We start from the raw sequence: 23356 nt of genomic DNA, 5'->3' as shown, positions 1-23356 counted from the left end.
ACATGTTTGGAAAAAGCTTGTTTCTGAATGATAAGGAACTGTTTTTCAAAACAATTAAAACTTTTAAACATAGCTGTGGAGGAGAGATTGTATTTACATAATAGAAAAAAGCGTGCTTTGCCGTTTCTATCGAATATACGCATCATATTCTTAAGATTTTGTATTGTTGGAGGGGGGGGCTAAGTCCCCCCTGAAATTTGAATTTACTAGTAAAACGTTTTTTTTAATTTTTTCTTTTGGGAAATAAAAGAATGAAAAGTCTACTCACATTGAAAATTGACGAATCCATTGTTTTCAAAGTTAATAATATATAGTGTACTATAATCAATGTGTTAAAACATAATGAAAATCGGAATGCAGTGTATGGACATTTATAGGGTTTTTTGCTTGAGTACATTATAGCTTGCCAAGTTTTTTAAAAAACCGACTAATCAAGTTATCATATGGAGTAACCGCCAGCTTTCTCTAACCGATTGACACACAAAAAAATGAGTGTCACATTAGAAATCCCGTCTGCTAAGGTAAGTATCGTTCGTAGTAATAGGTGACCGACCCTGACATGCCAATGTACCGGTTAAACTACACGCATACTCATGTAGGCGTGAATGTAGGATTGAATGTGGGACTCATATTCCCTATGGCCTTACTACTTATGTAATAACTTCTGTAATTTCTTTTGTTGGCATATCTCCTATAAACGCGTTGAGCTAAAAATTACAAAACATTTATTTTAGCAAAATTTGCGATTAATTTCGGCTGTTCGTCTACGGTCTAAGATTTGTGGTTTCTAAGATAAAAAATTGGTAATGTTTCAAACTCAAATTGATGGCCGAATCTTCAACATAGGGCTCTTTTCATCTATACTTCTATCCAAAAAAAAATCTAGTAAACTAAAATGAATTTGACCCCTCTCGCGTTTGCACAGTTTTACAGGAGTTAAGAACTTCTTGTGCCATAGACAATATCCACATTACAATAGCTGCAGATAACATGCCACAGACAGAACTAGGTTATGTTAAAAATATAACAATAGCACTCCTGAAGGTAATAGCATTGTCAGTTAAATTAAAGAAAAACGTTGTCTCCAAACGTAATATTCCGATATATAATATTTACCAGTGTTTTCGCCTCAGATGGGTTATAACCTTTGGAAATGTTGTGGCCTGAGAAACATATCTTTTTTTGTGCCCTATTCTTCGATATGTGCGAAAGTGCAGGATGGCTATCCCCCAAGTCCCGTTGCATTTCCTGGTAGAAGGGCTGAGAAACGGAGATCAGCACAGCCAGTTTGGACTGTGAAGTCTTACCCCGTCTACTTTATCCACTTTTACTTTACCCCCCCCCCCCACCTGTAGGATATTCTTTAAGGAAGCTGGGGGTATGATAATCTTACATGCTTGTTTCAATAAAATGTATCAAGTAAAAATATATTTGCTTAATAAAAACCTATTCTGTCCCCTCCCTCCTCTTGCTGTTTAGTATAATTTTTGTTTTTTTCCAGTTCTTTTTTGCTACATTAATTTATGCATCACTCATAGTCCATTTTATTTCCACTTATTTCCATTGTTTGTTTTTTTTTTCATTTTTTTGCTTTCACTTTTAAACATTAATACATATTAATTTAGGTATTTATAGTTAGCATCTTAGTAATGTTCAGCTGTCAGTTAACTTTATTTCTATAAAAGTCTGTATCTTACTTAGAAATGTTGGAGGACTACTAGCAGGGGCGTCCAGGGGCTCATTTTATTGTGGGGGAAGGATCTTAGTAAATTTTACCGAATCGCTACCTGATTTATGCTGAATTTTCTGCAGAAATCAAGAATGTTGCTAAATTTTAGCTTATTTTGCAAAATTTCTGCCGCAATTTTCGCCTTGACCGCCTTAATTTTTGGTTTTAAAAAAGAATGGGCAAACAAGCACTTGAGTTTTGTAATATTTCAGTGCTAAGTGCAAATTTCTTCCATTTTCTCGTTTTGTTTTTTTAGGTTGCCATCTCAGTAACATTAGAAATGGTTACTAGCCTTATTCCTGAATTAAAATTCAAAAAATAAGTTTTTTGAACAAAAATAAAATATCATATCAAAATGTAAAACGAGTAGACATAAAGGAATATAATAAATCAAACTTAAAACGGACAAAAATTGGAATGAATACTTAAGTCAAGCTTAAACCGAGCAGAAACTACCACAAATAGGACTGGGACTACCGCTCCCATATGCATTCTAAAGGATGTAGTTTCATGTGTGCTTTACTGAAAACAAAACATATTTTAACGGGCTACTTATTTTACGTGAAAAAAATCGTCAGAGTGGAGCAAATTCCAATAAAAGTAACTTTTACACAAAATGTTCAGAAAGATCTGAAGAATAGCATACTTAAACTCTGCAAAAATGTAAGACCGGAAAATGCTCCGAAAATTTACTTGAATGCCTGAATTTTAGCCAAAAATAAAAAATAAACCCTTTGGCTTTTAATGGGTTTTTAGGCGCCTTTACTGTGTATTCGGACGTGTTGAAAGTTTCACTCAAGAAAGAAAGAAAAACTACATGAAAGCCAATGTTCACGGGAAAAGGCCGAAAATTTTCTTTTCTTCAAGATGTTTGGAAATGTCATTTTATACGTTTTCTTACCTGCTGAATTGCACAAAAGTTAAGAACAGAAAGCTTTGTGACCTCATTCGCATAGCCAAAACTTTTTAGCAACTGAAACTTCGAATTTTTTATATTACTGCTAGCAAACTATTGCAGCACCCTACCATCTGAGGTTACACAGCTGCGTCCTCCTTCACTTACATTCGTTCAAAGCTTAACTCTGTATTCCCTTCCAATATTTTCCAGTTTCCTTTAAACCCTTTCTTATGATTAATTAAAAAAAAAACTTTCCGAAAAATAAGTTTTTCAAAGAAAAGTACGGTAAGGGCCATTTTAAACTTAAGCTTAGCAGATACAAATACCTGTTTAAATTCAAACTCAAAACGACCAGAAATTACTATTAAAGAATAAATGAAACCCAAAACGAGCGGAAATTAAATAAACAATCATAGCAAAAAACATACAAGAAGTAATAATATAAATGAATAAATAGATCTCAAAGCGAGTAATGCTTAGATTGAATATGAAAATCAAACTTGAAACGAAACAAAAACCACTACAAACAAGAGTTTGGGTATGACCTCCTTCTCTCGCTGTAAACGTCTAAAACCTACTGCGTCATTGCTGCTTTACTGAAAACCAATTTTGTAACAAATATTTTCTTTGGTACTTAATATTGAAAATAAACTTTAAAATTATAGTAACATTTTGAACTGATGAGCTTTCAGCAATTAATATCATCATACATCAAAAATTCAGTTTAATTTATTAGCTCTTTTTAAATATGTTCAAGACGAATATAGTTTCCCTACAGACAAGTGTTTGGATACTGCCTCCTTCCTTAACTGTCAATAAAAACCAAAAGCCTACTGCGTCATTGGCGCTTAACTGAAATCGAATTATGTTACAAATATTTTTTTTTCAGTCCTTACAACATTGAAAATAAAAATAAAATTACAGTGAAATAAATTCTTGAACTGATGATAAATTCTGAACAAATATTCAATTCGATGTTGTTTATACTTTCCAAGACTGTTCAAGACGCATATAGTTTTCAGTAAAGCGCCAATGACGCAGTAGGTTTTTGAATTTTACTTTCATGAGAACCACATACGGCCCCAGGACATAGCTTACAAAGCCCGCCCCCTGGGCCCTGGGGGGATTTGTCGACACCGGAGTTTTTGTTATCTGACCTTTGAACTATTTTTAACATAATGGATACCTCAAATATTTATTATCAGATGTATTTGGGGAAATAGGCCATGGAGGGGGGGGGGCTAGTTGCCCTCCGATCACTTTTGACTCTTACAAAGGGCACTAGAACTCTCGATTTCCAATCGAATGAGCCCCTTTGAGGTTTATACGACGACACCTTCTATTTGAAGTGCCTCTGGGAAAAAAATAAATGGAGTTTGGGGGGAGGCTAGCTGCCCTCCAATCACTTTTGACTCTTAAAAAGTGAATTACCACTTTCAATTTCCAATCAAATGACCTCTCTATGAATTTTATACGAGCATTCCTTCCATAACAACCATATATACCCCAAGGGCATAACTTACAATGCCAACCTCCGGACCCTGGGGGGCTGTGTCGACACCGGAGTTTTTTGTTATCTGAACTTTGAACTATTTTTAACAAAATGTCTATCTCAAAATTTTTATCTGATGCATTTAGGGCGTGGAGGGGGGAGGGGGGCTTGTTGCCCTCCAATCTCTTTTGACTCTTAAAAAGTTAACAAGAACTTTCAATTTCCAATAAAATGAGCCCTCTCCGAAGTTTATACGAGTATCCCTTCCATAAGAACTATATATGCCCCTAGAGCATCACTGATAATGCCTTCTTCCAGGCCCTGGGGGGTTGCGTCGACACTGGAATTTTTCTTATCTGACCTTTGAACTATTTTTAATGAAATGGCTACTATAAAAATTTTATCCGATGGGCTTGGGGAAAAAAGGATGTGTGAGGGGGGCTAATTGCCCTCGGATATCTTTTGAATCTTGAAAAGTGATCTAGAACTTTCAATTCCCAATCAAATGAGCCCTCTCTGAAGTTTATTTGAGTATCCCTTTCGTACGAACCATATACGCCCCCAGGACAACACTTACAACGCCTATCCCCTGGGCCCTGGTGAGAATTTTTGTTTTCTAACTTTTGAATAATTCCCAAAAAACTGGCTATCTCTAAATTTGTAGCGGGGGTTTGAGGAAAAGGGCTTGGGGGGGGGGTTTTGCCCTTAACTCTCTTGAGTCTTAAAAAGTGAACTAGAACTTTCAATTTCCAATCAAATGAGCCCTCTATGAAGTTTATACGAGCATTTCTTTCATAAGAACCATACACGCCCTTAGGGCATAACTTAGAACGCCTTCCCCGGGGGGATTGTATTGACACCGGATTTTTTCTTATCCGACCTTTCAACTATTTTTAACAAAATGTCTATCTCAAATTTTTCATCAGATGGGTTTGGAAAAGGAAGGCGTGAGGGGGGGGAGGGGCTTGCTGCCCTCAGATCTCTTTTGACTCTTACAAAGGGATCTCAAAGTGTCAATTTCCAATCAAATGAGGCCTCTCTTAAGCTTATATGAGCATCCCTTTCATAAGAACCAAATATGCCCCAGGGTACAGTTTACAACGCCTGCCCCCGGGCCCTGGGGGGTTGTGTCGACAACTGTGTTTTTGGTATCTTACTTTTTAGCAATTTTTATCTTAATGGCTATCTCAAAATTTTTATTGGATGCATTTGGGGGAAAGGGGGCGTGGTGGGGGGGGCTAGTTTCCCTCTAATCTCTTTTGACTCTTAAAAAACTAAATTAGAACTTTCAATTTCCAATCAAATGAGCCCTCTCTGAAGTTTTTACGAGCATCCCTTCAGTAAGAGCCATATATTTCCCCAGGGTATAACTTAAAACACCTGCCCTTGGGAGCTGGGAGGCTGTGTCGACACTGGAGATTTCGTTATGTGATCTTTGAACTATTCTTAAAAAAAAGAGTATCTCAAAGTTCCGATCGGATGGGTTTGAGGAAAAAAGAGCTTGGTGGGGGGGGGGAGGCTAGGTGCCCTCCAACCTCTTTTGAATCCTAAAAAGTGAACTAGAACTTTCAATTTTCAATCAAATTGAGCCCTCTATGAAGTTAATACGAGTATTCCTCCCATAAGACCCATATATGCCCCCTGGGCATAAACTACAACGCCTGCCCCCGGGCCCTGGGGGGTTGTATCGACACCGGAATTTTTGTTTTGTGATATTTGAACTAATTTAACAAAATAGCTCTCCTAAAATTTTTATTGGATGCATTTGGGAAAAAAAGGTTTGGAGGGGGGAAGCTGGTTACCCTCTAATACATTTTGACGCTTAAAAAGTGAACTAGAAATTTCAATTTCCAATCAAATGAGCCCTATCTGAAGTTTATGCGAACGTTCCCTCCATAAGAACCATATATGCCCCCAGGGCATAACTTATAACCCTTGCCCTGAAGACTGTGGGGGATGTGTCCTACTCAAACATATAACTTCCAGAACTTTCAACTATGTTGAACAAAACGGCTATATCAATTTTTTTATTGGATGTGTTTGGAGAAATGGTGGGCGTGGAAGGGGTGTTAGTTGCCTTCCAATCACTTTCGACTATTAAAAAGGGCACTAGCCATTCAAATGTTCGATCGAATGAGTCCTTTCTGAAGTTTCTATGACAACGCTTTCTATAAAAACCTTATGCCCCAAGGGCATAACTTACAACCCTTGCCCTGAGGGCTGTGGGGGATTTGTTATCCTCAAAGACCTAATTTCCTGAATTTTCAACTACGTTGAACAAAATGGGTATCTCAAAATTTTGATTGGATGTGTTTGGGGGAAAGGCGTGAGAGGCGTAAGAGGGGGTTAGTTTCCCTCCAATCATTTTCGACTTTTAAAAAGGGCACTAACCCTTTGAATTTCCAATTGAATAAGTCCTTTTTGAAGTTTCTACGACAAAGCTTTCTATAAAAAACCTTATATGCCCCCAGGGCATAACTTACAACCCTTGCCCTGAGGGCTGTGGGGGAGTGTCCTCCTCAACAACGTAATTTCTACCTGGAAATCAAATATGCTAAATAAAATAGCTATCTCAAAATTTTGATTGGATGTGTTTGGGGTACTAGTGGGCGTGGAAGGGGTGTTAGTTGGCTTACAGTCACTTTTGACCCCTTAAAAGGGCACTAGAACTCTTGATTTCCAATCGAATGAGCCGCCTTTGAAGTTTCTACGACGACCCCTTCCATATGAAGTGCTTCTGAGGGAAAAAAATAATAAAACATTGGAGCCGAAAGGTGGGCGTGAGAGTGGGGTTAGTTGCCCTCCAAACACTTTCGACTATTAAAATCCAATCGAATGAGACCTTTTTTAAGTTTCTACGATAACGCTTTCTGTAAACACCGAATCTACTGCCAGGTCATAACTTACAACCCGTGTCTCGACAGCTGTGGGGGAGTGCTCTCATCAAAAACATACTTGCTCTCTGGAAATTAATTGTACGGAACAAAATAACTACGTACTAAGATTGAGCGGCTGTTTGTCAAGAACTGACGGTAGGTGACAGAGGGTTGAGCGCATTCTCATTACTTTTGACCCTTGCGAACAATACCAAAACTCCCAACGCTCAATTGAATTAACCCCCTTTGACTTTTCTAAGACGACCCCTTCCATATGAAGTGCCTCTGGGAAAAAAAAATAATAATAAATAAATAAATAATAAAACATTGGAGCCGTATGGCCTTTACTATAGGCAACGCTATAGCGTTGCCTCTGATTTATTCCCATCCCATTTGGAGACATAACTTTCATTTGGTCCCAGGCGGATGGCCAAAAGTGTGATTATTGGCAATCTAACATCCGTCGTCTTTATAACGTTGCATAGCCGTCTTAACGTTTCTTTCATTGTATCCCTAGAAATTGGGACCCGACAACATGTTCTGTGCAGCTTATTGTTTGACGTACCGGGATTCAAACGAGTTTATCTTTTTTTAGGACATGGAAAATTATGTTGAAGAATTGATACCTACATTGGCACAATTGGAAGGGTTAGAGCAATCATTCCAACCTTTTTACGTATGCACTACTGTTCGCAAGTTTTTCTTCTTTTTGGACCCGTTAAGAACTGGCAAAATTAAAATACAAGAGATTCTAAGTAGTGGATTCTTGGATGACCTGTTGGAGGTAGAAATTTCCCTCTTCTTTCTTATGGTCTGTTCATCATGAAGAAATTGCTCTTGCTAGCATTCATAAACTTGCAACAAAAAATCGATGAAATATGACAGATAACAAAAAATGCCCATTTTCGTGTTTTTATTGGCTCAGTTGAAATATTTCAACTATTTGTCTGTCATTGTGCATTAACGTGTAGCAAAAATAGCTGGAATATAAGAGAAAACACAAACAATGTCTTTTTTTCTCTTTTTTTATGGCTTTGTTGAATTATTTTAGTTCAGCCATTGGATCGTCAGGGTGCATAAAATTTCAGCGAAAGCCTGATAAAATATGACAGAAAACGCAAAATTGGTTTTTTTTTGTGTTTAAAACGGCTCAGTTAATACATTTCAAAGTAGCCTTTGATCTGTCATGATGAATACGTTGCAACGATAAACGGGTGAAATCTGAAAGAATCTGGAAGAGTGGTCGTTTAGCGTTTCAAAAAGCTCAGTTGAAATATTTTAAACCAGGCTCTGATCTGTCATGATGAATAACTTGTAGCAAAAGGCGGATGAAGTGTGGAAGAAAATGTAGAAATAACCGTGTTTTCGTGAAAACGTAGTGCTATGAAACTTGGGTTAGAGATAGTCGAAAGGTTTCTTTAATGAGGGTAATTTGGAAGTAACTGTTTGAACATTTTGGTCAGTGTAGTTGATTTTAAAAAATATGAATGGCTTAATATCGAAAATAAAAACTTGTTTGTCTATTACTCTTTTTCAGCTTTTATTCAAATTAGTTTAACCATGATTTATGCTTATTTCACTGTTGAAAGTGAATTAAAGCTTTATCTACTCGTCAATTACAATTTTACCCAAAATATCAAGAATTTATATTGGGTTGGCGGAGGAGTGTACGCAGCTTTTCTGACCTCAAGCGGCTTGATGCTACATTGGGTTTTAGTACTACTGGTAGTAGTAGTATTGTCGATAATTATTTTTTTTAACCAAGATTTCTATTTGGTTCCTCCCAAAACCAAAAAACTTGTACAATCAATTTACAGTTGACTACAATTCCTTTAAAGTAATTGGTCTCATTAATATTTGATACAGGCACATACGCAATAATTCACTTTTAGACGAGGGTTCAACTTGAAAAGTATAAAAAATACGGGCAAATTAATTATATAAATTATATTGTATAAATTCTATACAAAATACTGTTGAAAATAATGAGGGAAATCACAGGTGTAATATTTTGGGGCTTGTGAGTGAACTAGCATGAGTATAGTAACAAGTATATCCAACACCACGTTTAAGAATAAGTCAGATTACAAATTTGTGGAATCCTAGCCAACATTTATAGGAGAATCTCCGCCATTGAGCTTGTATCTTTTCTCAAGAGGATAAAATTCTGGACGAAATTCAGATAAAAAACGGCAAAATTTCGGAATAATTCAAGAACCTTGGATATTGTTGTTTCCTGTTTGGCTAAAGTGTTGTTTAATTTAACACAGTTCTGTCACATTTCTTTGATTTAACACAGTCCTAGAGTTCTATCTACCTGGTTTTCTCGACAGCGGGTTCTGTCGATATTTTGTAGTAGGACGTCCGTTATGAAATCTTAAATAACGTCGATACCAATAGAGTAACAACGGTTCGATACAAAATTCGTATAAAACCTGGGGGGTCGCCTTATTTTCTGAGAAGTCCAACTGGAAACACTACGTCACTCGTAAGGGGACAACAGAGAAGAGAAACGCCATCACGTAAACAAAAGAACATCTATCATGAAGCCTGAAATAGTCTTGATGTGAATGTAGCATCAAGACAAATGTAGTATCAACCGGCATAGTTGCTACAAGTCATTTTCTGAGAACTTATAGTTGAAACACGGCTTCACTTGTGAGGGAGGCATCAGAGAGGGAAAGTGCCACTAGAGAAACGAAAAGGTATCCATCATGGAGTCTAAAATGTTGTCGATACAAACGCAGGATCAATATCAATACTAAGGTAGTAATAACTGGTACGGTTGCTATAGTTAATAAGAAATCAAATTGGAAACATTGCTTCACTCTTGAGGGTGACTGCAGAGATGGGAAACGCCTCTACGTAAAGAATAGAATATTTTTTATGAAGTTTAAAATATTATCGAGACAAATGCAATATTAAGCATCGTCTATACAAATGTAGCATTAACCAGTATTCTCACTATAGTAAGTCTAAAATAGTATCGATACTAGTGCGGTATCAATACAAATGTAGTATCAACTGTTTTATAGTTTTCTGAGGAGTCAACTTGCAAAAAATGCTTCGCCCGTGAGGGAAACGGCGGAGATGGAAAACACTATTACATAAACAACTGAACAAAGCCTAGCCTAAAATGGTATCAGTACAAATACCATATCAATCAGCATCAATACAAATTTAGCATCAACGAGGGTAGTTAGCGTATTTTTCTGATAAGTCCAAGTGGAAACTCTGCTTCCTTCGTTTAGGGAGCAGCAGAGACGGGAAATGCCACAATATAAGCCAATGAACGCCAATCGTCAAGTCTAAAACAGTATCGACACAAATTTAGTATTGGTTGGTATCAATTCAAATGTAGTAATACCAGGGTGGTGTAATATCGATCTCCAAAACCTATTGGAACTAAAATGTTATCATCTCGTTATTTATCTTAAATAATTTATATATAAAAATGATTTCTTTTTAATGTATTTTTGAATGAACTGAGCTTAACTAGAGTTCCCGTAGTAAAGCAGTACCGACTATGTGAGCCATAACAAGATGAACTAAAATTCCATAAAGCTTATTATTTTCAATTGGAGTTTATTATTTTTGGTGTTTGCTTTTGACAAGGAAGAGAACCTTACATTAAGTCTTAGTTCCTCCAGTACCTTCAGAGGCACACAGGGCGCCAGTGAGTAGTCTTCAGTCTTTCCTAAAGTGGGCTGTCCCCCAAAAGAACAATGAATATATTTTATTTGAAAAATTTTTGAATCAGAATTTGAATTAGAATCTGCTGTCCATCTGAGGCAAAACGAAAAGTAGTTTGTCCCCGAATGCTGTAGAAAAACCTTATGAGGAAAGATTTAAGTGATTTTCCACTTTAGGCGAGAAAGCGGAAAAGTGAAGCTTCGAATGGATTGGTGTGGAGAAGGAGTGTCCTTAGCTGTGTTGGGTTCAGACACTTTGGTACTGCAATGAGATCTAGCAATCAATAACAATAAATAGTATTAGCCGTATTCGTTTTAATGACTAATTTAAGCGGACTTATGCAATTTTATTTGCTTCAGCTAAGAGATGAAGATTTGCCAAAAGATAATCAAATTCAGAATTGGTTTTCTGCTTCTTCTGCTTTGAAGGTTTATGGTCAATATTTGAACTTGGATAAGGATCATAATGGTATGCTTAGTAAGCAGGAATTACTCAAGTAAGTTTTCTATATCCAAGTAAAGATTATATACAGTACTAGCCAAAAGTCCATGTCCAGTGAAAAAAATCATGTCCAAAAGCCCAGTACATAAGAAATAGAAACAAATAATAGAGAAGCCCAGAAGAACAAGAAGAATAAAAAAATAATAACCATAAGTAAACCATATTACTCGTCAGCCATTTGGTCTTATCTGGCGTCATTGCCAAAAAGTAATTATTGAAGTTGTATTTAAATGAGGAGAGAGTCCCTGAATACTTTTTACTCTACATCACGTTAGGAAATCATAGGCAGCGCAATCGCGCTGCTCGGGTTTCAGATAGCCATTTTGTTCAACGTAGTTGAAAGTTCTGGAAATTAGATATTTGAGGATGACCCCCCCCCCAGCCCTCAGGGCAAGGGTTGTAAGTTATGCCGTGGAGGCATATAAAGGTTTTACAGAAAGCGTTGTCGTAGAAACTTCAAAAATGCTTATTCGGTTGGGCATTAACAGGGTTATTCTATTTTTCAATAGTTGAAAGTGATTCGAAGGCTGGAAATTTTTATAGTAAAGATCAATATAGGTATAATGTATGATTTGTTGTTATTGTTTCAGCTGTTTAGACCAGGGCACTTTACATCGAAGTAGCTGTCGTATGAACTTCGAAAAGGGCTCTTTCGATTGAAAATAGAAAAGGCTGATGCCCTTTATATTAGTCGAAAGTGATTGGAGGGCAACTATTCCCCCACCCACGCCCCCCCACCCCATTTGCCCATTTTGTTTAAAACTAAATGCTGCCTTAAGATTAAATCAAAATGCACTGTGTTAATGCTAATTCCCAATAAAGCATCTCTGCAGTATCCCAAGAACGACTGGGGGTATTATGTTCTAACTTTCGAGGCTACTTCTGCTCTTAAAATTTAGCCAAATCAAAATAGCGTAAGTGTATCCTAGCTATCAAAGAAAGTAAACAGATTTTTTTGCGAATGGTATCATGTTTTCCATTTCAGGTCAACTAGAGGAGGTATGAAACTAAATTAAACACTACTATTTGTGTCCAGATTTTTAAAAGGGTGTATTTTGTTAAAAATTGCTGAAAATTTTTCTCCAGCATACAAATAGCAGGCCAAATTACAAATTCTTAAAAAAAACGAAAAAATTGAAACTATTATTTTCTTTTTCCCTGACAAAAAAACTATGTCAATATAAAACGAACAGAAATTAATTAAACAAAACTTGTTCCTCAAAAAAAGTTTTTCAAAGAAAAGTAAAGAGCTCTATAAAATCAAAAATAAGCAAAAACAAAATCAATTAGTCTACCAAGCATGAAGCTACCACAAATCAGCATCGATAAATAAATGAAACCCAAAACGAACAGAAATTACAATAAATAACCGAATCAAACTCAAAACGAGCAGAAATTAACATAAGTTGGGCTCGAAACTCCTATGCCTTCTCAAGGCGAGGACAAATTTTGCACTTTACTGAAAAAATACAAATGAATGTGCATTGTCAGTTTAATATACATATACTGATATTTAGTAATCAAAATGTTAATATTATTCGATTTATTAAGGTTATAAAAGTAAAAATATTTATATTTTTTCAGTAAAGTGCAAATTATGTTCTGGCCTTGGGAAGATATAGGGGTTTTGAGCCCATCCTATGTTAATTTCTGTTCGTTTTGAGTTTGATTCGGTTATTTATTGTAATTTCTGTTCGTTTTGGGTTTCATTTATTTATCGATGCTGATGTGTGGTAGCTTCACGCTTGGTAGACTATTTGATTTTATTTTTGTCTCATTTTTTGTTTAATGGAGTTCTTTACTTTTCTTTGGAAAACTTATTTTGTGGAAACAGTTTTTTTTAATTAATATTTTTTTAAAGGGCGCTTCAGCTACATTTGGGTTGCTCTGTATGTAATGCCCTGTATTCCGTAAACTATCCTAGTCCTAGCTATTTTATAATCGATAAAGCTATTATGACAAAATTTCGGAATTTCTGAAAATTATTAATTTTGGAAAATTTCAAGTTGAATCAAAGAAACTTAGACCTTGATACGAAATTTAAGTAGTAAAATATCAAGAGCATCATTATGAAAACACTTTTCCCCTGCTTCCAGTTTAGGCCTGTTCACTGCTGAAAACCTCGACTTTCCAAGATCCAACCAATTTCCAAGATCAGTTTATCCAATCTAAGAATTTTTTAGGGCAGTAACACATTCACATAAGTGTTGCCAGATTGAACCGTAAAAATAATAAGAAAATTTCTTAAATTGGACAACGCTGGTCGTCTGCAAAAATACAAACATTAACAAAAGGTTGACTCCCAAAGATAGCTACACCTTCAAAGGAAAGCTGCAACTTCTTAAGGCATTTGGTTCGTTTTAGCTTATTTTTTGCTGATTTTTCTTGCTGATTTTACAACGGCATTCCCGAATTTTCCCAATTTCTTAAGATACATATCGCTGTGTAATTTTTTCTCTTAACCAATTAAAAAAAATCAGATTCATTTTCGCTCTCCTTTATAATTTAATAAATCAAATTATGCTTTCCTTGAATGTTTTTAGTTCTGCTGGTTAGTGCTTCGCTGACATTAGTGCCAGTAGCTTAAATTATTTTTAAACCTATGTTATTATTGCCTCTTTTATCAGTTTACCATAATTGTTGATTTAGGTTTCGAAGCATTCCACAGCTAAAGTTAGAGTCTAAGACTCTAACGCATCGTTTTTCAAATTGGAATATCGTGATTAAAATGGCAAGGTTATTTATTAATTCATACCTTATAATTAAGTATACATACAAATGCAAAAAAGGACCAAAAAGGGACTAACAATCAACAATTATTGAGAAGATTAGGTCCTTCTGATAAAACGAATAATTGGCTTAAGTTAATATTTAACATGCTGGGGTCGTGTCGTAGCTGACATCTTTCAGAATTCTTTGTGGGGGAGGGAAGGAGTGTCGCAAAATCTAAAAGATTGAAAAAGATGCTCAAACCTCATAATAGGTGTTTTTGGAACGACATTAAAAGCCGAAAAGCTGTAAAACTAGAAACGATTAAAATTGCTTATTTTAACTATTGTCTTTTTTGTATTGTACAACAAATTTGTCATATGATTTGTTAAGTACAAATCAAGGAACAGGTTTGCTAAAAAAAATATTGCATATAACCTCTCCCATTGTGTTTGAAATTTTCTTTCTCCAACATTTTATTTCTAAGAAGAAACGGGTTGTTTACGAGTAAGAAGTTTAATTAGAGTGTGTGCTTTTCTGTTCACCAGTAAAGTCTATATAGCTTTGCATTTTGGCTTTTTTATTACCACAGCCACGATGTTTAAGCTCGCCAGAACACTAAAAAAAAATTTCTGCGGTGTTTTGCCCTGTCGTCAGACTTCTCTCTGTTTTAATTAGAGAAGTAAGAAGTTTGATCATGATCAGAGAAGTGAGAGTATGTTTTTCCGCTCTCTAATGGAGTATATGTGCTTTAACATGTCGCCTTTTGTGTTATCGCAGCTAAGATGTTTAAGCTCATCAGGGAACTAAAAAAATTGCTCTGAGGCATATTGCGCTATTTGTGGTGTTTGAGCTTGTCAGGGAACTAAAAATATGTTCTCAGGTATTATCAGAAATCTTTTTCATTTTATAAAACAAGTCAGAAGTTTAATGAGAATATGTATTTTCACTCTCTGGCAAAGTTTATGTAGATTAATTTATAACCATTTACTCATAAGATATAACCTTTTAATGAGAATATGTCTATAAATTAACTTAAATGCCTTTTAATTAATTAATTTAATAAAACAAATTCTTAGATGCTTTGTTCTGTAATTAGAATTTTTCTCCTTTGATAGAAGTGAAAAGTACTTTAATGAGAATATGCTTTTCTGCTTTCCGGTAGAGCTTATATAACTTAACACATCCCCTTTTTTATTAAAACAGTCGGTATGTTTACGCTCTCCGGAAGCCTAAAAAAGTTGATCTCGGGTGTCTTTGACATCATCGAATTTTTTACTCTTTCTGTCGGAGGAGTAAAAAGGTTAATGAGAATGTATTGTGTGAATTACATTGTAAATACTATGTAACGTAACATATCGTCTTTTGTATTATGACAGCCGAGATGTCAATTTCGCTAGGAACTAAATAAAATTTCCCAGACATTTCTGTAATATCATCATAAACTGTCACTTCATATCACTTCATGAAATGTCATACACAGAATGAGGAAAATGTAATCAAACAGTTCATGGTAGCGAAATGTAACTAAGGAGTGACACGGCTCAATAGTAACCAAAACTCTAAAAAAATGGAATTTTGATATCAATGATTGTATCAAAAGCATTGGCTTATTATGCCGGTTCGAAAAATATAAGATTCATTAAGCTTAGTGTTACCCATAAAAGGCTAATCCCTGAGGAAATTTGCCTGATTTTTGGAGGGGGGGACACCGCCTAAAAATCAAATAATCTTAATGAAGATCACACCATCAGATTCAGCGTATCAGAGAACCCTGCTTAAGATGTTTCGAGCTCCTATCTACAAATATCTGTAATTTTGTAGTTTTTGTCAGAAGAAAGATCACGGATGTGTTTTTTTTCAGGAGTGATTGTATCGAACCAATGGTTCTAGAACATCGGGAGAGGGTTCATTTGAACGGAAATTATAAGTTCTAGTGCCCCTTTTAAGTGACCAAAAAGATAGGAAGCAACTAGCCTCCCTCCCACCCCCTTTTTCCCCAAAATCGTCTTGTCAAAATTTTGAGATAGCTATTTTGTTTAGCATAGTTGAAAAGTCCTAAAGCATGCCTTTGGAGATAGCACCCCCCCCCCCAATCCTGGGAATAGGTCGTTAAGTTATAAAAATTTGTCCATTGTTTACGTATACTATTCGTTATTGGGAAGTATACAGACATCTTTCGGTGGAGGGGGGGGGGGGGGATTTTGTGCTTTGGGTGGGTTTCCATGAGGATAATTTTCCATGTGGAGGGAAATTTCTGGGGATGAACTTCCAGTCAAAATTTTACGTTGGCGGTCAAAAATGTCAAAATTTTACGATTTGACAGAATTCCTATACGAATTTATTTTTATTTGTCTGACTTTCTCTTTGCCTACTCAATTTTACATGTGGAGATGTTCCGGGGCAACTGTCCGAGGGAAATGTTCAGTGTATTTGGGTTTCCGGGAAAATTTTCCAAGGAAGGGGGGATTCCCGGAGTGATCGGAAAAAAAGGATTGGAACTTAAAGTCTTTTTCAAATGAATTTTTCAGGCTGAATCTTCTGCAATAAAAATTACGGAGGGGGGGGGGATTTCAGCGTAAATAGACTTGTCTGGAAGTAATTTTACGGAGGGGGTGTATTTTACTTGGGTGGAACTTTTCATGAAGGATTTTGCCGTGAGGGGAGGGATTTTTTCATGAAGGGTGAGAAACAGCAAGGTTAAAACTCAAAATTAAAAAGAACAGAAATTATGCCGTATATAAAGGGGTCGCCCCCTCCTCAATACCTTGCTCTTTACTCTAAAGTTTGACCTGTTTTTAAGAACGAACGACTCCTGAAACAAAAGGGCCATTTAATTAGAATAGGAAGCTAAAAAATTTAGCGTGAAGATATTGAGGTAGGTAATTAGCGTGAAGGTATCGAAGAGGGGGGCAACCCCTTCATATACAGAATGATTTCTGTTCGTTTTGAGCTTTAATGTTGCTCCTCACTTGCTGTTGAAAAAGCTTGTTTTTTTATTTAATTCAAACAGAAGAAGGATCAGAATTAGAATTTAGCAACATGAAGAAATGAACATAAAGTATTAGGAACAGTGAAGCCATACATACGGAAGATGTCCATCCCTTAAACCCTAATAGGTCAAAGCGTCATTAAAATAAACTTTAATGACAAAACATAGTTTTGTACTACGTTGCTTTTGAATACTGCTCAGTCTTCCATGTTTTTTTTTCCTATCAGTTTATAACTAAACAGTCAGTTCAGTCTTACACAATAAACATAAACAAGAAAGAATAAACAATAACACAAATAATATAATGAATATAATATAATTATAAATAAACAGCATAGTTGTATAACCTAATGCCTTTTATATACTGTTCAACAACATATAATATAAGAAGTACAGATATAAGAAGTAAAAATGTATAACAAACATATAGGAAAAACAAGATACAAGAAATAATGTAATAAACGAGGAAAATTCGTTAAAGATTAAACAGTAAACTCACAATGCAATGCTTTACACTGTACAAAACCTAATTTCCCATTGTACCTGTCCAGGTGTGTGGCTCATTAACGCCCAGTGCTGTATAAACATTCTCATTAAGCCTAAGACTTTATCTCGTAAGATAACTTAATATATCAGGAGCCCAAAAACGCCAGATTTTTCTATTGCTCTATTTTCTAGGCAGGCACAACAAATACTTGCAGTACCTGAAATGCGTAGTCTTTAGGGATTCAATACCTTAAAAATCATTTTGTGAGTCTCAGCGTCGGCTGACCGTCTCAAAGACAAAGGGCTTATTAGCCATTTTCCCCGGTACCACTTGGAACTTCCAAGGCAATTTTGGTAGAAACTGATAGTGGATCTTAAGTGTATCAACAGTTTGAAGAGCTAACAAAAGGCTAATTTAAATTATAGAAAACGTATACTCTCTTAATAATTTTTAAGCAAAGTGCTGTCTATTAAATGTATATAAAAAGAAAAGAAGAATACGGCACTGGACTTCACAGGGTCTATCGGCGGTACTGATCTCTGTTTCGTGGCCGTTCAGCCAGAAAGGGTAGTGGGGGGCTAGGAGTCAGCCACTCTGTGCTTTTGCATACCCTTCCTGTTTACCTTCTCCAGATTTCTTCGGGTAGCTATCTTGAGCAGGGGTGACTCTGGCTGAGCTTACAGAGTCATGCCACTGACCCCGGTTCACAGCCGAATAACCACCGACACCAGGACTCCAACCCCTGTCCTCGAGGACAAAGGATTTCAACTCTAGAATGCCAATCACTCGGCAAGGAGAATTCAACGTAAATACAGCATAAATAATATGCATCCTTCTTTGGCAGAGTTTTCAATCAAGGCAGGTAGAACAGCAGGGAGCTCCCAAAGCTATCGAATTACTCAAATGATACTTCCTGATTTTTAATGTTTTCGCAGCAGGTATGCTCAACTATTTTTAGACACTGCCCTTTCCTGAACTTTAAATATAACTCTGCTCAGTTCAATGGAAAAAACAAATTCACAGAAAAACAAACATTCTCAAAGTTTCGTGCCGAGATAGAGATCTCGGTACGAAACTTTGAGAAGTTAAATAGTTTTTTTTTAAGATTCCGGGAAAGTAGATATTGGCTTTCAGTCTTCTGTCATTTATTCGGATCTCTTGTCCAAGCAGTACAAGTTATGGCAAGACCGCGGAAACAATTCTAAATAGTTCGACCACACAAGCTTTAAAAGTTTGTATTGGACGAGATTGGGTGATTCTTTGAGGTATCGAATCCCCCTTAATACTACTGATATCGCTAGGACTAAACCAAATAGACACGCCAGCCAAAACAGAACTGCATGATCACCAAAGAAACTGGAGTTAATTTAACCAAAGTTTTTTCTATCGTATCTATCACGTTTTGGGACGGTTTTAGCGGGACTGGCGTTCCCCCCCCCCTAGAAAATCCCTTCCCGTAAAATACCCCTCCGGAAAATCCCCCCTCCATCCACAGGACGTGCAGTAAAATTTCCACTGGGGGGGGGGGTATTTTCTGTGGAGGGTGGGGGTGGGGGTTAGGTAAACACCTAGACCTGACTTAAGCATACCTTAGTTTCAGCTTATCCTTAATATCCCACAACAGTCGTAATCGAAAAGAAATAAATGATCTACAAATATTAATCAAAAGCTACTTGAGAGTTTCAACACTATTCACCGAAAATAAATGACTATCAAGAGGGGCCATCTGGAAATGTCGCTTTCTTGTGTCTTCTCTTGTTTCCAATGATAAAGGGATTCAAACACTAAGGGAGTGCAAATGAACAAATAAATAATTATGGACTATCAGGGTATGAATAGAACAGTATATTTGTTGAAATTGTTTTTTTATAAGGTTTATGGTGCCGAAGTGTATTATGAAGAGGTTTTTTTTTTTATTGTTTTAGTGTATTTTTGCTACCCCACTCGGACAAGTTTTTTATTCTCGGGGTGGCCGTTAAACTTTAGTCGTTGTTTGTTTACTACTACTACTAACAACTCACCGCAGCACCAAGCCGCCTGAGCCCAGCATAGCTACGCACGCTTCTCCTCCATCCCAATCAATTCAAAGCCTCCCTTCTTACACCCTCCCACGAATTTCCCATTTCCTTTAAATGTTTCTTTATGACGTCCTCCCACTCCAGACGAGGATGACCTGCTTTCCGTTTAGCCCTAGACGGTTGGCCGAAAAGAACAATCTTCGGCAATCTGTCGTCCTTCATCCGCACGACGTGCCCTAGCCATTTCAACCTTCTTTCCTAATAGCCCTAGAGAGCTGTATTGAACCACATTTTTTATAGAGCCTATTGTTTGAAATACGGTCAGTGAGCCGGTTACCCAGAACAATCCGTAAGCAATTTCTCTGGAAAACATCAAGCAAATCTTCATCTGCTTTTCGAAGCACCCATGCTTCAGAACCATATTTGACCACTGTCATCACTGTAGCTTCTAATATTCTAATCTTGGTTTTTAGACTTATCTTCCTATTCTTCCAAACTTTTTTTTAACTCAGGGAAAACACACTGAGCCTTGGCTATTCTACTTTTAACATCTTCACTGCTCCCACCATCTTTACTAATAATACTACCAAGGTAAGTGAAGCTGCCCACCTGATAAATCTTTTCATCACCCAACGTCACCTTTTCATCTTCACTTATTCCTAGCCTTAGTGACTTAGTCTTCTTAACATTAATTTTTAAACCTATTCTAGCAGCCTGAAGTCGCAGAACCTCTAAAAGTTCATTCATTTTGCTCACACTTTCCTCTAAGATGCTTAAATCATCAGTGTAATCTAAGTCCAGGAGACTTTTTCTTCCCCATTTGATTCCGTGGTCTCCCATTGCCTTTCCTGTGCTTCTTAAGACAAAGTCCATCAAAATAATCCATATAAAGGGGGATAGAACACAACCCTGTTGAATTCCTGATTTAACAAAACCACCTGCTAACCTCATTTCCTACCTTACCGCAGCAGTGTTATTCTTGTGCATAGCACTAATCACTTTAATGTATTTGTCTGGTATACTATGCAAGGATAAAGCTTTTTCTAAAGCTCTTCTATCAACAGAATTGAACGCTTGCTCATAATATATAAAACTGAGGACGGAAGGAGTTTGACATCTCAGGCACTTCTCAATAAGAGTTAAAATTTGGTCAACGCATTCTCTACCTTTTCTAAAATCCCTCTGTTCTTCTCTTAAAACCTTGTCTACAGCATTTCTCAGTCTTAAAAGTATCATATTACTAAGTAATTTGCTACCTACAGAGACCAGAATAATGCCTCGATAATTACCCCACTCACTTTTGTCACCTTTCTTATAAAGTGGTTTAATTAAGGTTTTCCTAAAATCGTTAGGCACTTCCCCTTTTTCAAAAATCATATTCATAATCTTCAGTAACTTATTTTATCCTTTTAGTACTGTCACTAATTCTTCCTCACTAATTCTTCCTCACAAAACAAATCTTCCTTCACATCCAATGTGTCACAAACTTGTTTCATTTTCCTCTATATCTTTTCCTGCAACTCTATCTCGGCTTAGCAAATTCTCAAAATGTTCTGTCCATCTCTCTTTAATTCTTTCCTTATCGGTAACTGTGGCACCATTCCTATCTTTAACTGGGCCAAGTCCGGATTGACTACGCCCTCTCAATTTATTAACATGCCAGTACAATATTTTACTATTATGCCATCTAGCTGCATCTTCCAGATCCTCGGCAATTTTATCCATGGCCTCACTTCACACCTCCTTAGTTCACACTTTATGACTTATCGACTTTCTTTACATTCCTTTTGTTTTCATATGATCTATCACTCAGACAATTCTTGTACAAGTCCTTTCTCCTATCTATTAAACATAGAGATTTTTCACTAATAGTCGTAGCGGCGGTCCTACCTTTTTTCCCTAAGACACCTTCAGCAACTTCACAAATTATTTTTTAAAATTATTCCAACCATCTTCCACATTATCAAATTTTAAGCTCTCAAGTTTAGTATTCAATTGTTACTGGAAATTTTCTCTCAAATTCCCACCCTGGAGTCTACCAACATCATAATTTCTGGGGAGGTAGTTATCCTTCTTAAATTTCAGCTTTAGATTGACCCTAAAGACCATTTGATGGTGATCTTTACTTTTAACATCAATAAAAGCACTCTTATATACCCTAGTATCCTGTATTGATCCTGCCAATCTTCGGTTTGCTATAACATAATCAATCCTCGGCAATTTTATCCATGGCCTCACTTTACACCTCCTTAGTTCATATTTTGATGCGTTTTCCACTTTATTTACATTCCTTTTGTTTTTATATGATTAATCGCTCAGATAGTTCTCGTGCAAGTCCTTTATCCTTTCTATTAAACATAAAGCTTTTTCACAATTATTCTAAGTTGCAGTCCTAGCTTTCTTTCCTAAGACACCTTCAACAACTTTACAAATTATTTTTCTAAAATTATTCCAACCATCTTCCACATTATCAAATTTTAAGCTCTCAAGTTTAGTATTCAATTGTTCCTGGAAATTTTCTCTCAAATTCTCATCTTGGAGTCTACCAACATCATAATTTCTCGGGAGGTAGTTACCCTTCAGAAATTTGAGCTTTAAATTAACCCTTGACGCTACAAGATGGTGATCTTTACTTTTAACATCAATAACAGCACTCCTATATACCCTAGTATCCTGTATTGATCCTGCCAATCTTCGGTTTGCTATAACATAATCAATAAGGTTTGCTGTCTTACCATCACCTGAATACCATGTTAAGTTATGACCCATTTTATGACCAAACACCGTATTGGTTATAACTAGATTGTTATACCTACAAAACTGCAAAAGTCTGTATCCATTACTGTTTTCTTTTCCTGCACCAAATTTACCTAGGCCAGGATACCATCTATCCCTATTTCTACCTGGAAACCTGTCTATTTGCTTTTGTAACTGTAAGTAAAATTCATCTGAGTCACTAGTATCTCCGTCAGTTGGTTCTACAGGGGAATACACTATTAGACTTGATACCCTGAACCGTTTAGTCATAAAATAAAAGGTTAAAATTATATTTGCAATACCGTCCCAATCTAAACAAGATTTAGCAGCTTTTTTATTCATCATGAGCCCTACTCCCTGTGTATGTACCCCATCCCTCCTGCCTGAGTAAACAAATTCTCTATCACCTAATTTCAGGCTTCCTACCCCTGTTATAATAAATATCTCTCTGCTTCAAAACTCGACACCTCAATGGATAATGCTGCTTTCATACTATGCCGTAGAGCCTTTCACACTGGCATAGCTTAAGACTTTATGCTACGCTATTTAATTTTACGGAGCAAATTTGTCCGTAACGTAGGCAATGCCGATCAGAATTTTACTTTACGTAAGTTCATGAAACGTTATTGAAAAGTCAACATAGCACCAACAAATCGAAATTTATGGATGAGTAATTAATGAATTATGAACATAAATAAATTCTCATTTTAATAATCACTTGTAGAATTTATGTTGCAAAATTTTCCCTCGGAAACTTTGCTCCCCAAGGAAAATTCTCCTGTTCAAAATCCACCCCCCCCCCCTCCAAAAATTCAACCCAAAAAATTTTCGATATATCCCTATAAGAAAAATACATGTCAACAATCGACAAATGGCGTAACTTGTAGCCCTTTCTTCAGGGACTATGGAGGGGGGAGTGTAATCCCCAAAGGCAAAGTTATTGGACCTTCAACTATTCTGAATCAAATGACTGTCTCTGAATTTTGATCGGATGTCTTGGGGGGAGGGGGAGGCGCGTGGAAGGGGGGATAGTTGCCCACCAATCTTTTTGGTCACACAAAAAGGGGGCTAGAAGTTTTGATTTCCGTTCAAATGAGCCCTCTCTTGATGTTCTAGGATCAGCTGTTCGATACGATCACAATGAGGAAAAATTCAAAAGATAAAATAAAAAGTAAACATGCACCCGTGGTCTTTCTTCTGGAAA

The 23356-nt window shown here is 36.4% G+C and overlaps 1 protein-coding gene across 3 annotated transcripts in view; it reads left to right on the top strand.

Annotated features, from left to right (window-relative positions):
• LOC148954204 (serine/threonine-protein phosphatase 2A regulatory subunit B'' subunit gamma-like) overlaps nt 1-23356 on the top strand; it is a 251242-nt gene that overhangs the window by 128071 nt on the left and 99815 nt on the right. For all 3 annotated transcript variants that reach the window (XM_089086036.1, XM_089086038.1, XM_089086037.1), the window contains exons 4-5: nt 7591-7779; nt 11048-11184. In XM_089086036.1, coding sequence (XP_088942162.1) covers nt 7591-7779; nt 11048-11184 — 326 coding nt within the window. The remainder of the gene's footprint in view (nt 1-7590; nt 7780-11047; nt 11185-23356) is intronic.

The sequence above is a fragment of the Artemia sp. Qi Xiang Cuo genome, chromosome 3, assembly GCF_049724085.1.
Source record: "Artemia sp. Qi Xiang Cuo chromosome 3, ASM4972408v1, whole genome shotgun sequence".
In the NCBI taxonomy this organism is placed as follows: domain Eukaryota; kingdom Metazoa; phylum Arthropoda; class Branchiopoda; order Anostraca; family Artemiidae; genus Artemia; species Artemia sp. Qi Xiang Cuo.
This window is presented reverse-complemented; position numbering and strand designations above follow the sequence as displayed.